Source organism: Mytilus californianus, unplaced genomic scaffold (assembly GCF_021869535.1).
Source record: "Mytilus californianus isolate M0D057914Y unplaced genomic scaffold, xbMytCali1.0.p SCAF_1, whole genome shotgun sequence".
In the NCBI taxonomy this organism is placed as follows: Eukaryota; Metazoa; Mollusca; class Bivalvia; order Mytilida; family Mytilidae; genus Mytilus; species Mytilus californianus.
In genome coordinates this window covers 24,853,798-24,872,059 of record NW_026262581.1, presented here as the reverse complement: position 1 = coordinate 24,872,059, position 18,262 = coordinate 24,853,798, and the positions used below count along the sequence as shown (strand labels likewise).

Sequence of the window (18,262 nt, the reverse complement as noted above, 5' to 3'; positions counted from 1 at the left end):
GACCAATTTGAAAACGGAACCAAAAATTAAGAATCTAAATACACGGTTAGATTCGGCATATCAAAGAACCCCAATAATTCAATTTTTGATGAAATCAAACAAAGTTAAATTTTGGACCCTTTGGACCTCAATGTGGACCAATTTAAAAACGGGGCCCAAAATCCAAAAACTTAATACACGGTTAGATTCAGCATATTAAAGAACCCCAAGAATTCAAGAATAAAACCCCATTGAAATTGATCAAGAAATAAGCAATTTATACGAAGTATCTTCTTTTGCACAATACTGTGCAATTGAATATTTCTTGCTATTGCACAATATTGTGCTATTGGATATTTCTTGCTATTGTGCAATACTGTGCAATTGAAGATTTCTTGTTATTGCGCAATACTGTGCAATTGAAGATTTCTTGCAATTGTGCAATACTGTGCAATTGAAAATTTCTTGCTATTGCACAATACTTATTATTATATAATAATTTACACATCCTGTTTGGTGTGTATCTCCTACCATATCATTATTATTTGCTTTTAAATATTAATCAGATATAACCAACTTAAAATGGAAAATTTTAAAAGAAAAAAAAAAGGAAAAAAAGAAAACCCCCCTATGATTCATCACCCCCAAACTCAATCCCAACCTTCCCTTTGTGGTATGGTACCTTGCAGTACAATTTCAGAGAGATCCATACACTTGAACACAAGTTATTGTCTGGAAACTAGAAAAATGCTTATTTTTGGCCCCTTTTTGGCCCCCAATTCCTAAACGTTTCGGGAAATTACCCCCAAACTCAATTCCAGCTTTCCCTTTGTGATATGGAACCTTGTAGTACAATTTCAGAAATATCCAAACACTTACACACAAGTTATTGTCATGAAACTAGAAAAATGCTTGTTTTTTGCCCCTTTTTTGGCCCCTAATTCCTAAAATTTTGAGGCAATTACCCCCAAAATCAATTACAGCCTTCCCTTTGTGATATGGAACCTTGTGGTACAATGTCAGAGAGATCCATACACTTACACACAAGTTATTGTCTGGAAGTTACAAAAATGCTTATTTTTGGCCCCTTTTTGGCCCCTAATTCCTTAACTGTTGGTACCATAACCCCCAAAATCAATCCCCACCTTCCTTTCGTGGTATTGAACCTTATGGTAAAATTTCATGGAGATCCATTCACTTAAACTAAAGTTAGAGTGCGAAAACCAATGTGTCTTCGGACGACGCCGGACGACGCCAGACGACGACGACGACGACGACGACGACGACGCCAACGTCATACCAATATACGACCAAAAAAAATTCAATTTTTGCGGTCGTATAAAAATCAGTTGAAAAAGGCTTAACTCATCAGATGGATACAAATAGAAATGCATCTAATAAAAACACAGAGTGCACACTAATATGTTTGTGTTTTTTTGTTTAAACTTCCAGATTCCGAATGAAGATGTTCAATATCCATGAGACGCTTAAAAAAAAGAAATAGATAAAGTATATTCATTTTAAAAATGACTACTTGTTTTACATTTTAATGAGGTCAAAAGTAGTAAAACCACTTTCTCTAATTCTTCGTCAATTTATCCTTTTCTGCACCCATTGTATAAAAAAAAATGTAATCAACGTGTGGTTCGTTTGATCTCAGTTCTTCATTGGTTAAAATCCGATTATGACGTCGAATTTTCTTGCTTTCCTCAGAATTTCCTATTGTGACGGCATGAAAAAAGGCGACCATGCCTGATGACGTCACATAGAAAGAACACACCTTTTTGCAGATCATTCGAAAAGAAGGAATAAATTTGCCTGCGTATTGTTTGAAAATCATTGGAGAAACAGATTCCACCACCAAATCTCGTGTAATACGATATTTATCCACTCTCGACAGTTAAATTTTAAATATTTAAAACGCTCGGCGAGCCTCGCGTTTTAAATTTGAAAATTTAACTGTCTCGAGTGGATAAATATCGTATCACACTCGATGCAGTGGTAGAATCTATATTTATAAGTAAATCTAAAACATTATCTTTTTATTTCCTGTCTTTATTATATGTATATGCGCAGTATAAATCTCAGTTTGGTTTTTTTTTTTGGGGGGGGGGGGGGGGGGGGGGTGGTGATGTCATAAAACATCACAAAGAAGCATTCGATTTTACGTAAATTTATTTATATATCTGATTAAAAGTCCAAATAATCATGTTGTCATAAAAGGTTTTTTTTAATATTTTTTGCTGAGACGCCTTCCTAGGGTGATTTGATTGATGGGTGAGTGGACCGTTGGATGGATGGATGGTTTACTGTTTATTCTGATATCAGTGGCAATTGTCATTTGCATATTTACAACAAGAACATGTTAATGCGATATTCATATGTAACCTAATTTGCACAGCAGCAAATGCTAATTTTCAAGTCCTTGCAAATTTTGATTCTGCTAGGGATTCGACCTATGAGCTCCTGCACTAGAAACAGACAATCAAATCTTGGCTCGATAGCTTTAATTAGATTTATCCAGAAACGGGCATCTGGCATCTTAATATGGCTTGTTTTACTTTGAATTGATACCATATATCAATGGTATAACATAAGTAGTCATTCTGATATGAACTGACATTAAATAATAAGCATAGCTACTGGATAAGCTTCACAAATAATATTCATCACAGATGATATTTTATAACAAGGGTATTAAACCCAGCCTTTTTCTAAAACAATCATCACACTTCTAATGTGACATAAGTAAGAGGGAGTTTTTGTACTGAGATAAATAATACAATATTAATGTCTATGTATTTTTAATACATTAATTAATATTCATATACTCAAAGTTACTTGGTAAAATGTAAGTCTTAAATTATAAAATAAAAAAATAAAAACACTTGTAAATAACAACAAAATTGTGGTATAAATAAACATCAATAACAATGAACACACTTGTAAATAATGACTACAATTGAACTTTCTGACAACTAAGAGATCAATTAAAAAACACCATAGAAATCAAGCTAGAACAAAATTTGATATTGAACATTAAAGATACAGAAATTTAACTGGGAAAATATTTATAAATACAGTTTATGACCAGCAAAAACTTAGGTTCTCAATTATCTATTAAAGACCAGTTCAAAATTCAGATGCATGGTAAATCTAAATGAACTGAGTATTTTAGTCCTTATTGATATCATGGAAGTATAATTAGGACCAAGAAGTCATAGCATGATATTATCCGTTACTTTAGTACATTCTGCAGTTAGTACAGATTTTACAAGCGTATATCCAATGTGTTTAATTGAGCATTACATATTACAAACTATGTTCAGTTTGGACATGAATCATTACAAATTCTTGAAATTAAGAAAACACATGGACATTCAAATATTGTTCAGAGTTACATTCAAATTAAAACTTGAAAACAAATACTCATAAAAAAGTGTTTAAAGTCATCTTAATATGGTTAGTTTTACTTTGAATTGATACCATATATCAATGCTATAACATAAGTACTCTTTCTGATATGAGCTGACATTAAATATTTAGCATAGCTTCTGGACAAGCTTCACACATCATATTCATCACAGATGATATTTTATAACAAAGGTATTAGACGAAGTATTTTTTCTAAAAGAAATCCACACACTGCTATGGTGACATAAGTGTGAGGAAGTTTTATGTACTGAGATAACATTAATTTCTAAGTATTATTAATATATTAATCAATATTCAAATACTCAAAGTAATTTGAAAAAAAATAAGTCTTAAATTATTAAAATAAAAAAAAAATTAAAAACGTGTGTAAATAACAACAAAATTGTACAATAAATAAACATCAATAACAAGTAACACTCATAAATTATTACTAAATTGGAACTTTCCGACAACTTATGAGATCAATTAAACAAACAAAGAAAACAAGTTAGAACAAAATTTGATATTGAATATTAAAAAAACAGAAATTTTACTAAAAACATAAGCTCTCAATTATCTAAGACAAGTTCAAAATTAAGATTCATGGTAAATTTAAATGTATTGAGTATTTTAACAAAGTATTTTAGTCACTAATGCTTTCATGAAAGTATAATTAGGACCAAGCAGTCATAGCATGAAACTATTCTTTATTCACAAACATAAATGAGCTTATGTGTAATATCAGAGAGGCCTTTACTGTTACAATATAGTCTGTTAACAGTTACTATACTGTGATTGACAATTCATTAAACCTATCACTTTTTTATTGCACTTAATCAATAATAACTGTTATTATCTTTTTGAGATACTTGCTAAATCAGTGGCAGATCCAGGGGATTTTGCCAGGGGATCATTTTGAAGGGGTGTAATTCAAGAAAACGGTTTAAATATAATTTTTTTTACAAAATGTTTTTGAACGATTTTATGCTAAAAAATATTTTTCACTCAAAGACGGAGCTCATGCCCACTACCCCCCTTGAATCCTGTATTTTACACAGTTGTCAATTAAAATTTATCATAATGATACTTATCTTTTCGCAAATTGTAGGTTATGAATTAAGAAAGAGATGTATAAATTTCAAAAAGTTCAACCAATTTAAAATTTCAACAAATTGAATATACTCCTCAAAAAACTTTAAACTAAAAGTAAAATAAAATAAAATCTGTATAAATCTTTTAATCTATATGTATTCATCAGTCAGGGGGATTACTTAAACAAATAACTTTTAAAATTACCTATACAAGTAATGTTGAAAACGAGGCTATTTTAAAAATTACTTATATAAGTAACTTTTCTAAATATTATTTTTTAGGTGTCCAATTATACAGGTTAATTTTATTAGTTTTAACAAATTTTTACAGTCATCTGGTTATGTTTCCATAAAATATAAAATCTAATCCTTCTGAAACACTAATTGCCTTTCTGACGCACTTATCTTTGATATCTAGTTTTCCTTGAAAATCTTGAAGGTAGACAGATATAAATAGATAGAAACTTGTGAATTAATTAAGACTTAAAGTTATTTATAATTTGTAACCCAAAACAATTACATATGTTCCTTAAATAAGTGGTATTACTAATTCTTTCAAAGATGTATACAATAACTTATTCAAGTAACATTTTTGTCATTATTTTTAAAGTAACCCTTTATGTCTATACTCCTCTCAAATCTAAAAAATTCTTAATTTCTTTATATAAAATGATGTAAAAATTCATGTAAACTACATCTAGTCAATGCTTCTATTAAAATTGAAAATAACTCTATTGAGTAATTTTATATTTTTAAAAACAAAAATTACCTATACAAGTAACTAAAAAAAGTTACTTATTTAAGTAATGCCCCTGACTGTTCATAAGTACTACAGTTATGGCAGTATAAATTTTAGACAGCTACACTGTTCACATACTTTAAGGTGAGGGGTCAAAATTAAAAGTCACAATTTTAAGAAACTAACAATACCCTTGCAAAAAAAAATATTAAAAAAAAATAGGGGGTGGACTTTTTTAACCCCCCAAATTTTTTTCATATTTTTTTTCACTGTTCTTCTTTAATCTATTCAATATCCTTAAAACAAGGATGCTATTAATTTCAGATCATTTTCAACAACAAAATGGGCCCTCAATGTTTGACACCCATCAATCTCAATGGAAGTGTTGCAAAACGTTTTTTGAGTAGTATATTTTAGAATTTAAGAACCATTTATTTAATTTATCTATTCTAAACTGCAGCAAACATCGCTTCTGTCTTCATAGAAATTACATCCTGCGCTGTCCGTGGTAACTTATAATTATATATTTGATAGATTTGTTTTTCATACTGTGCATGCCTGTTCCCATGCAAAAAAATCATAAAGCATTTTTAAAAAAATCTAAAAGTACAAATTTGCAAATTATACAAGCATATAATTAAAACAACAAACACCATTCATTAACTGAACCAACGAGTAGATAAATACAAATTGTACATTTTTAATTTTAGAAATCCAAATATCTAAAAACAATCTCATTTGTAAAAAATATGCATAAAACTAGACAAATAACTATACAGAGGTGTATAACATCACTAGAATATAAAATAAAATGCTCCGCTGGGGCGCAGCTTGATACGACCGCAGAGGTCGAACCCTGAACAGTTGGGGCAAGTATGGACACAACATTCAAGCTTGATACAGCACTGAATTTGGATTGTAATTAAATATTTGACACAGCATAGGTTTCTGACACAGAATGAAAGTGATCTAAGAACTTAAAAATTTTCAATTTACCTATTCATACATGTGATGGACTGTGAAACTCAGATCAGGAGATTGGGAAATTTTGGTCAGGAGATTAGGACTCAGATCAGGAGGTTTTTAATCGACATTAATTTTGTTGTAAATGTAACTGTGTGCTGTAAAAATGGTCTTTTAAAGTGTGTTTTCTTCAACTTTCCATCCAATTTATTATGTTTATAGTACCCTTGTACTTATAAAGTTTCTCCATCTTTATATTCTACATGTTCAATCTAACATTGTTTTTTTCCAGTATGTTCTTTAAATTTTTTACTTCATATTCTATAAAACAATCATTGCAACCAGAACATTTGTTTAGCTATCTGCAAATAGTTTTTATTTTTTTTTTTTTTCTCTTGCAAAGAGTTTTTATTTGCAAACTCAGAAAATCATTCTATCTGTAAAATTAGGGTCATAGTTATTATATAAATTTCAATTTAAGCCTTGAAAGGAAGTATAGAATCCTCAAATAATTTTCAAATTATTATTTTTTTATTTGTCCTAAGACATTTAAAATCATGTAATAACCATCCTTTTATGATTATTTGTTCAATTTATATTTTATTTATATTCTTTTAAAAATTTTCATTATCAAAAGGAAAGTAACTTAAAACAGGATAAATCAAGGGAAGTAACCCAATAAATACACAGTTTTTGTTACACAACGGCAGTTAGCCTGAGGTAAAAATCGTTGATTACCAGTATGTTTGACACCCAAGCTGACAAGTGAAGCCATATAATTATGCATGTTAATTGATTTACAGGTAAAATATAACTTCAGGTAATGTCAGTTACACCTGATGCCTGAGATGATATGTTGGGCAGAAATTTTTCATTCATGAAAAATTTCATACACGGGATTTTTTCCTCTTCAACGGGAGGTCGGGAGGAGACCCCTGAAAACGGGATTATTGTACTCCCGTCGGGAGGTTCACATGTATGCCTATTCAAACCATATCATTATTATTTGCTTTTATATATAAATCAGAAATAACCAATTTAAAATGGAAAATGTTAAAGAAAAAAAAGGAAAAAAAAAATCCCCCCCCCCCAATTTTTTGAACCCCCTTATGATTCATCACCCCCAAACTCAATCCCAGCTTTCCCTTTGTGGTATGGTACCTTGCAGTACAATTTCAGAGAGATTCATACACTTGAACACAAGTTATTGTCTGGAAACTAGAAAAATGCTTGTTTTTTGGCCCCAAATTCCTAAACGTTTAGGGCAATTACCCCCAAACTCAATTCCAGCTTTCCCTTTGTGATATGGAACCTTGCAGTACAATTTCATAAAGATCCATACACTTACACACAAGTTATTGTCCTGAAACTAGAAAAATGCATGTTTTTTTCCCCTTTTTATGGCCCCTTATTACTAAAATTTTGAGGGAAAACCCCCAAAATCAATCCCAGCCTTCCCTTTGTGATATGGAACCTTGTAGTACAATTTCATAAAGATCCATACACTTACAAACAAGTTATTGTCATGAAACTAGAAAAATGCTTGTTTTTTGCCCCTTTTTGGCCCCTAATTCCTAAAATTTGGAGGAAATTACCCCAAAAATCAATCCCAGTATTCCCTTTGTGATATGGAACCTTGTAGTACAATTTCATAAAGATCCATACACTTACAAACAAGTTATTGTCATGAAACTAGAAAAATGCTTGTTTTTTGCCCCTTTTTGGCCCCTAATTCCTAAAATTTGGAGGCAATTACCCCCAAAATCAATCCCAGCATTCCCTTTGTAATATGGAACCTTGTGGTACAATGTCAGAAAGATCCATACACTTACACACAAGTTATGTCTGGAAGTTACAAAAATGCTTATTTTTGGCCCCTTTTGGCCCCTAATTCCTTAACTGTTAGTACCATAACCCCCAAAATCAATCCCCACCTTCCTTTTGTGGTATTGAACCTTATGGTAAAATTTCATTGAGATCCATTCACTTAAACTAAAGTTAGAGTGCGAAAACTAATGTGTCTTCGGACGACGACGCCAGACGACGACGACGATGCCAACGTCATACCAATATACGACCACAAAAATTTTTTTGCGGTCGTATAAAAACTAGACAAAACATCTAGAAGACAATATATGGACTTTAAAAATAGACAACTGTAGATATAATACTGTGAATTCATTAATATTCGTTGGATACCAATTTTCGTGGATTTCGTGGGTACAGGGGAACCACAAATTTAAATGTTCAACGAATTACAAATTTTCTAAAGGAATGTACGCAGACTTTGCCAAAACAACGAAATTAAATATCCACGAAAATGCAACTTTTCCTCAATCAACGAAAAGTGGTACCCACGAAAATAAATGAATCCACAGTATTTACTTTGTTGTACAAAGTATGAAATAGTGCATAAATATAAAAAGTCTTTTTAAGCTCTGGCATCATTACCAAATATGTTTTATTTCTATCCTATTGAAATGGTTCTGAAGGAAATTTTAACTATTTCATCAGAACTGTCCTGATTTTTTTAAGCACATTTTTTGTTCTTTCAATAGATTTTACAAGTTGAGGCAAAAAAAAAAGATACATTTGCCACCCGCACCAACTTTTAACTTTTGTTAAAGGCTCCTTTTTGCTGTTTCAACTAGTAAACGTTAGTAGAATGTTGCAGTCATTGGTTGAAATGCGTTTTGTTCTGATGAAGATTGACATAACTACACATAAACAAAAACAAATAACATAATTTGAGGTATTTACTCACATTCAACTTTGCATTTTACAAAATAAATGAGACAATAGTATAAAGAGAAGTCATTTTAGTACAGCTCATTCATAGAACAGTTATTAATGTAAACAGCTTATACTTAATATCCATATTAAGAATGAACTTATGACTAATTTGAATTGTAAGATTTTATGAAAAATGAATGAAATCCTACACAAAAAACATTGATATGATCGATGTAAACCAGTGTTCAGCACATATACTTATTGTCATGTCTCTTGTTAGACAAGGTAGTTCATACACAAACAGATTCTCACATATAAATCATCACTTTATCATTCAATAGGGACTAATTGAATCATCATCACTTAACAACAGCATCATCTACCAATACATCCCAATAGGACGGTGGAGGTGTATCTCTCTGATCTGGTTGGCTCATTAATGAATCTAAAAAAATCAACATTTTTTTTTAATTTATTGTTAAAGGGGCACTAGCTACGAGATATATAAAAAATCTAAAGTATGATTCTTTTTTGTTCAATCATTAATGAAAGTGAAATAGTGAAATAATATATCGCTTAAGCAGCCAGTATAGTTCAATTTTGTCAAAATAAGCTAAGAAACATTGATGATGAATTATTCACTTGCAAGTGAATAATTCGACCTCATTGAATCCGTATTCATGTGAATTCAATTTAACCCCTTAGCTAGAGATGGATACCGCATGCATTGTGCGTGTTCAATTATTTAAAAGAAAAGAATGTCAACATTGAAAGTGAAACAAATGTAAATCATTTGATTGACTGATTCGATCCACAAAAAATCATTCTGATACAGGTAAAAACGATGATTAACATATATTTTTAATCTATAATATGAAATTAAACAGACATAGAAAAATATAAATGAGTCTGATATCTATTTATATCTATATTTATGTTTACACCGCTTATATGGCAATCGGAGGTCTTCGGGGGTCAACTCGACAGTTAAATAGATGGGGTCTACACTAAAATACACATGAAATGAAGCTACATATTATCGAGTCCATGTCCGGTATATTGTTTATTTTAGACTTTTTATAATATGGATAGATGTTTTACATTGTTATAAATAAAATATGAGTCAAATCGGTGCACATGAATTTGACAGCTAGTGCCCCTTTAATGCTATATTCAAAGTTTCTTCAATAACTAATTGAACAATTGAACTAATTTAAACTGTTATAAACAGGCTGTTAATTTTCTGGTATGAATTGTTTCACATTTTGTCATGCTGGGGCCTTTTAACGCTTACTATACGGTATGGGTTTTGCAAATGGGATGATATGAATTTCATGCATGTTCAGGACCAGAATAGATTAACAATACATACAATAGATAGGTCCTGTAAAAGAGGCTGTCTGGGATGAAGGTCGGGGAAATTTGGACTGCAACTGGAAAATAAGGGTATATTGGAAAGGGACAGAAATTTTGCCTTGCAACATACCACCTACAGACCCGTCGATAGAGTTGTTGCTAGGATTTTTATTGTGCAGAGAGCGTGACACTCTCTTTACAGAATGCATCAGATTTAGCATCCCCATTCTGACCGGACATGGCTGCGTATACATGTATCACTCACATTTTAAATTAACGCCCTAATTTGGCAAGAGTTTTACTGCTCGCCTCAGAATAAGACCAAAGTGACTATTAGTCACCCTGGGAGGCGGGTCATCTTTAAATGAAAATAGTTTTTATCTTACCTGCTAAGTTTGGCTCAAAATGGCCTGGTGGCTTCAGTGGAAATGATAAATATGTATTACATATCAATGGATGGACGTCACAATAGAGTCGGACCCAAATTGATGAAAACAGTTACTGTTGCCTATGACCCTGGTGAGCTGTATTTTGGAGATAATCGGAGGATAGTCCCTAGTGATGGTGTTGTATTTTGTGCAGTCGAATATTCAAGATTTTATTTTATATATCATGAGAACCTTTTGAAATTTCTTAAACGTTCAATAGTTTTTAGGGATGTCAACTCGGTGAAGATTTACTAATCGAGTACTCGTTGGATTTACCGAGCGATACTCGAGTACTTACTTGGAAAAAACAGCTTCATGATGGAAACACAAAATTATACCAATTCTACGTATTGTGGGTCGTTGTCTTATGGACATAAAACACTCAATATTATTACCTAGGACTAGATAATACTCCTAGGAATTTTATATCATAATTAATAGCTGATTTCTCATATGCTACATGTACTAATTATGTAAACTGGCAATAATCTAATCAATTAAATAATAAACGTCTATAGAAAAATGAGTACTCAAACAACAGTATTTGGGAATTCTAAAGAAATACTTTTAATGATCAACAAAGGTGTGATGATTAGAACTTACTGATGCCTTTAACCATTCTCTGAGGGTTGACACAGGCTGCAACGAGTTTGTTCTTATTTAGAAATATTATCTTGTCAAATTTGTTTTGGACGAGTCGATTTCTCAACTTTCTTACGTAACTAACAGTCCTGATGATAAAAATATTTGCTCTGATGGTACAGAGGTGGTGGAATGACTAGGACACATTTATCTAAAATTGTAAGCCTTGGAAAGGTTCTATATTTGATAGCCTACCTCTCATTTTAAATGACAATGAAACGCAAACATTCGAAACGTATTTTAATTTTGATTCATTTTGAGATAAATATTCAATTTCACGGGACACGCTCTTAATAAAAATATTGTTTTCCTTAAGAAGTCAATAACAACATTCTAACAGGAAACCGATTAGTCAGCCGAGTATCAATATGTTATTCGACACTCTGTACTACCGAGCTATACTCGATTACTTGAGTACTCGTTGACATCCCTAATAGTTTTTCATTACCTATTTGTTTATTTGTATTTCCAATCAAACTGTCCAGTTCTGGCATAGAACCTTGACGAGTTACCTCCCCTTCTGCCATCTCTGTTTGTACAGTTCTTGGAGATGACCTCTCAGACACTGAATCACAATTACGGTATCTGGAATGTCGGCAGGAGACAAATATACAAATGACGATGGCCAGGAATGTAGTTATAGAACCTACAGCTAAGACAATTTGTGTCACTAAGGCATCAGCACTGTGTTCATCATCATTGTTATCATCATCGTCTGAAAAAAATAATTGAAAAATTGGAAAAACTGAGCCTTCAAACTCTTTGCACACGTCTTAAGCACCCTTCTCAATTCTCATATGCACGCTTCTTGATTTTCATATGCACACTTATTGAATCTCATACGCACACTTCACCATTCTCATATGCACACTTCTTGGTTCTCAATTACATACTTCTGAATCTCATATGCACACTTCTGGATTCTCAAACACACTTCTCAAATCTCATACGTCTATGTATCGTTATAAACAACTTAGAAAATATCAACTCAAAAATAGGAGATGCAAATTATACTATTCACACCATAAGGAACTAAAGGTTCTTACAAAAGATTTGATTGAAATTTTACTAGTTTAGAAGGAGTTATTGATACAATATACAAAATGACTCAAAAATAAATAAAATTTTAGAACTTTAGGCTTTGCTAAATGAGGAGACTAACATCTCAATTAAACCAAAAGCAGAAATGATTAATCTTTCAGACTTATTTATTGGAAGTGGTTAATTCATCTTAACTTGTCACTGAAGCTTGACAAATAACAAATGCTTAAGTAAAATATCTTGATTTGTATAAAAATAAGAGATGTGGGGTGATTGCCAATGAGGCAACTTAGCCCACCAGACACCAAAAGTTGCAGATATACTAATAAACAGATAAACATCGTCCTACAATGTATGACATACAGCCTCAATCAATGAGCAAAACACCTTAAAGTGAGCTATAACAGTCCAAAATTGACAAATTATAAAACAATTCAAAAGAAAAAACCAATGGCCTGATTTATGATGTACAATAAATGAAAAACAAATATATCTGACAGCAAACAACGACATCCACTGATTACGGGCTCCTGACTTGGGACAGGCACATACAGAAGTTGGAAGGGTTAAACATGTTTGCAAGTCCTCAGCCTTCTCCTTAATCTTGGTCTAGTTTCATGAGTTTAATTTGACTTCAAGGGAAACTTCGCAAAAAATTGAATAAATTGCTTCCATGGGCGCAGCTTGATACGACCGCAGAGGTCCAACCCTGAACAGTTGGGGAAAAAAAGGACACAATATTCGCGCTTGATACAGGTCTGAATTTGGATTGTAATTAAATATTTGACACATAATAGGTTTCTGACACAGAATGTGCGAATTGACCCCCTCCCCCCCCCCAAAAAAAAATTAAAAATTAACCCTTTTTTTTTTTGCTTTTGTGCAATACACTATGCTGTTGCGTATTGAACCCCCCCCCCCCCCCCCCCTTTTTTGGCAAAAAAAAAAAATATCTGAAGAAATTTTGTTTAATTTCTGAAATCTGAAATGAGAAAAAAAATGCCCCCCCGTCTTTTCCAAAAAAAAAATTCTTTCCCTCAAGATTTGGTCATAATCTCAATTCAAATTACCAATGGAGTTTGCAACCATAATTACTCATTTGAATACATCATAAAAGTCTTAAATAGATAATTTAAAAGCAGTGTAAGGGAGGTAATCCAACATTGTACAACATTGTACAATTTTGTTTTTGGATTACCTCCCGTACACTGCTTTTAAATTGTCCATTAACCAGGAAACCCTTGTTTTTTCCCCTTTTTTGCCCCCAATTCCTAAACGGTTTGAGCCAAAACCCAACAAAGTCAATTCTAACCCTCCCTTTGTGGTATGGAAACTTGTGCTATAATTTCAGAGAGATCCATACACTTAAACACAAGTTATTGTCTGGAAACTAGAAAAATGCCTTTTTTGGGCCTCTTTTTGGCCCCTAATTCCTAAACTGTTTGGACCATATCCCCCAACATCAATCCCAACCTTCTTTTTGTGGTTATAAACCATGTGTTTAAATTTCATAGATTTCTATTTACTATTACTAAAGTTATTGTCCGGAAACCAACTGTCTTCGGACGACGACGACGTGATACCAATATACGACAACAAAACTTTTTTGCGGTCGTATAAAAATTTATATTATGTTCATTATGAATAAAAAAGCACAAATTCATTAATATTAACGTTTTATTCCCCTAGATAAGAGATCAGCATCTCAGTGTCAAACTCACTTGCAAGGCGTACGATTGTTTTAACCAGACAAGGTAATGACAAAAGCAATCACAGTTTCCCGAATCCTAAACTAGAGGCTCTCAAGAGCCTGTGTCCCTCACCTGACTCTACTTTGGTTTTAGAAATCATGTAAAGATAGATAAAAATCATAACAGATACCCAAATAATGATTGAGGCCAAATTTAGTTTAATATTGGTCCCGTTATTTAATAAAATATCCTGGTGGCCATCTTGAACATTAAATCGGCAACAAAGTAGCATCACTTGGTCAGCACCTCATAAGGAACATTCATGCCATGTTTGATTTCATTTCATTCAGTGATACTCTAAAAGAAGACATTTGTATGTATTTCGTATAGGGTCCTATGTTAAACTAAGTCCCCCGCTGGCAGCCATCTTGGATGATGGACTAACTGCAAAGAAACAACACTTGGTCAACACCTCATAAGGAACATTCATGCCATGTTTTGTTCCATTCCATTCAGTGGTTCTCTAAAAGAAGACATTTGTATGTATTTCCCATATGGTCGTATGTTTAGCTAAGTCACCCCCTGGCGGCCATCTTGGATGATGGATTGACTGCAAAGTAACAACACTTGGTCAACACCTCATAAGGAACATTCATGCCAAGTTTTGTTCCATTCCATTCAGTGGTTCTCTAAAAGAAGACATTTGTATGTATTTCCCATAGGGTCCTATGTTAAACTAAGTCCCCCGCTGGCGGCCATCTTGGATGATGGACCAACTGCAAAGTAACAACATTTGGTCATCATCTCACAAGGAACATGCATGCCATGTTTTGTTTCATTCCATTCAGTGGTTCTCTAAAAGAAGACATTTGTATGTATTTCCCATAGGGTTTTATGGAAAACTAAGTTCCCCGCTGGCGGCCATCTTGGATGATGGACCGACTGCAAAGTAACAACATTTGGTCAGCACCTCATAAGGAACATTCATGCCATCTTTTGTTTCATTCCATTCAGTGGTTCTCTAAAAGAAGACATTTGTATGTATTTCCCGTAGGGTCCTTTGTTAAACTAAGTCCCCCGCTGGCGGCCATCTTGGATGATGGACCGACTGCAAAGTAACAACACTTGGTCAGCACCTCATTAGGAACATTCATGCCATGTTTTGTTTCATTCCATTCAGTTGTTCTCTAAAAGAAGACATTTGTATGTATTTTCCAGAGGGTCCTATGTTAAACTAAGTCCCCCGCTGGCGGCCATCTTGGATGATGGACTGACTGCAAAGTAACAACACTTGGTCAACACCTCATAAGGAACATTCATGCCATGTTTGGTTTCATTCCATTCAGTGGTTCTCTAAAAGAAGACATTTGTATGTATGTATTTCCCATAGGCTCCTATGTTAAGCTAAGTCCCCCGCTGGCGGCCATCTTGGATGATGGACCGACTGCAGAGTAACAACACTTGGTCAGCACCTCATAAGGAACATTCATACCATGTTTTGTGTCATTTCATTCAGTGGTTCTCTAAAAGAAGACATTTGTATGTATTTCCCATATGGTCCTATGTTTAGCTAAGTCCCCCCCTGACGGCCATCTTGGATGATGGACCAACTGCAAAGTAACAACATTTGGTCATCATCTCACAAGGAACATGCATGCCATGTTTTGTTTCATTCCATTCAGTGGTTCTCTAAAAGAAGACATTTGTATATATTTCCCATAGGGTTTTATGGAAAACTAAGTTCCCCGCTGGCGGCCATCTTGGATGATGGACCGACTGCAAAGTAACAACATTTGGTCAGCACCTCATAAGGAACATTCATGCCATCTTTTGTTTCATTCCATTCAGTGGTTCTCTAAAAGAAGACATTTGTATGTATTTCCCGTAGGGTCCTATGTTAAACTAAGTCCCCCCCTGGCGGCCATCTAGGATGATGGACTGACTGCAAAGTAACAACACTTGGTCAGCACCTCATTAGGAACATTCATGCCATGTTTTGTTTCATTCCATTCAGTTGTTCTCTAAAAGAAGACATTTGTATGTATTTTCCAGAGGGTCCTATGTTAAACTAAGTCCCCCGCTGGCGGCCATCTTGGATGATGGACTGACTGCAAAGTAACAACACTTGGTCAACACCTCATAAGGAACATTCATGCCATGTTTGGTTTCATTCCATTCAGTGGTTCTCTAAAAGAAGACATTTGTATGTATGTATTTCCCATAGGCTCCTATGTTAAGCTAAGTTCCCCGCTGGCGGCCATCTTGGATGATGGACCGACTGCAGAGTAACAACACTTGGTCAGCACCTCATAAGGAACATTCATGCCATGTTTTGTTTCATTTCATTCAGTGGTTCTCTAAAAGAAGACATTTGTATGTATTTCCCATAGGGTCCTATGTTAAACTAAGTCCCCTGCTGGCGGCCATCTTGGATGATGGATCGGCTACAAAGTAAAAACACTTGGGCAGCACCTCATAAGGAACATTCATGCCATGTTTGGTTTCATTCCATTCAGTGGTTCACTAGAAGAATTCAATATGTAAAAAGTTAACGGAGACGACAGTCGACGACGGACGACAGACGACAAGTGATGAGAAAAGCTCACTTGGCCCTTTGGGCCAGGTAAGCTAAAAAAAAATTACACCAAACATGGTTGTATACTACCTATCAGCAAACTTTTTAAACTAACTTGATACAGAACCATGTTTAAAAAAAGATTTAAAAGTCGGCCGATTGGACATCTATTTTTTCTTAAATAACTATGGCATGTCGTTTTTTACATCGTTATTTGTTTACTCAGTTTGTGAAACAACTAAATATATAGAATTACTTTAGAGCAATTACTTTCATGGATTCTCTCAAAGTTTAAATTCATAATTAACGAGCGGGGTTCCGTGTAAAATTGTTTTTCAAAAATCTAATTTGGTCATAAATCTTTTATGCAACACATTTATTTAAGTCTGTCCTTCTCTAATTTGATCATCAGCATGGCTAAAGGAATTATTGCCAGAGGTATTGTGAGGTGACACGTCCAGGTATTCAAGCGATTTCCTGTCGGGCTAAAAAACTCTTTTATTACACAATTACATAATGCAGGTTCATTCATCGCTTTACTGCTAAGCCTATCAGTGTACACGGCTGGAAACTTGGAATTTCATTTAAAAACTATCAGATGTAAAAGAGGGACGAAAGATACCAGAGGGACAGTCAAACTCATAGATCGAAAACAAACTGACAACGTCATGGCCAAAAATAAAAAGACAAACAGACAAATAATAGTACAGATGACACAACATAGAAAACAAAAGACTAAGCAATACGAACCCCACCAAAAACTGGGGGTGATCTCAGGTGCTCCGGAAGGGTAAGCAGATCCTACTCCACATGTGGCACCCTTCATGTAATATACACCATTTGTATATTTTTTGTCTTGAGTCTGACAGTGATATAATACTAGTCATTGCTAAACTCATATGTGTATACAATTTTAATACCACTTGTTTATGAATGACATTTCTGGTGTAAAGATTGATATTTATGAAAATCTAAATAATTCAAGCTAAAGATTTGAGGAAATAAAATCTATTTAGATACTTCCTACGGTAAAGTTTGGAAAAATACTTGTTGTCAATAAATATGGAAAATTTGAAACATAGTCTATATATATTTATTTTACAAAAATGTATGCACTTGTTGATCATTGGTTTATACAGATAGAAAGCGAACCTACGGAACAATAACGGAACTATAGATAGTCACAATTTAAAATATATGTTGAAAATAAGAGAAAAAATAATCATATAAATTGCATAAATATAGCATACTTCTGCATATGTACATAATAGGGACGGGTATACGAAAATTCTCTCGAATGTTTGAGGGGAAAATGCACACATTTGGTATATAAATACATGTATAAAAAAAATACACACATTTTATAGAAAATAAAGTCTCACCAACTATAGCATATCATATATAATTGTCACTCTGGATTAAAATGCTGGAAGGAGTCATTAAAGAAATGTGCATGTACGCTGTGGTTAGTAGTGGTTATTCAGCTTCCTAGAAAATGTACATAGCTGCAGTTGCATAGTACACACCATAAAAAATGTGCATAGCTGCAGTTGCATAGTACACACCATAAATATATATTTCCAGTTTATTTCTGTCATTTTTATATGTTA

At 33.4% G+C, this 18,262-nt stretch overlaps 2 protein-coding genes across 7 annotated transcripts in view; one reads left to right on the top strand and one right to left on the bottom strand.

The window, feature by feature from the left end:
- The window catches only part of LOC127717769 (uncharacterized), a 222,782-nt gene that overhangs the window by 176,869 nt on the left and 27,651 nt on the right, over positions 1–18,262 (bottom strand). Inside the window, exons 3-5 of one of the 4 annotated variants that reach the window (XR_007989369.1) lie at positions 11,794–12,060; positions 7,661–9,364; positions 2,767–7,498 (exon numbers count right to left, since the gene is read on the bottom strand). The exons of 2 other annotated variants lie outside the window; for them this stretch is intronic. Coding sequence is in view for 1 of the 2 variants with exons in the window: in XM_052223570.1 (XP_052079530.1) it covers positions 9,279–9,364; positions 11,794–12,060 (353 nt within the window). In the remaining variant the exon portion in view is untranslated. Of the gene's footprint in view, positions 1–2,766; positions 9,365–11,793; positions 12,061–18,262 lie in introns of those variants that run through there. One more of the 4 variants, XM_052223570.1, reaches the window with a different exon arrangement.
- LOC127717738 (uncharacterized) overlaps positions 1–18,262 on the top strand; it is a 383,100-nt gene that overhangs the window by 347,500 nt on the left and 17,338 nt on the right. The gene's annotated exons all lie outside the window — the stretch shown is intronic.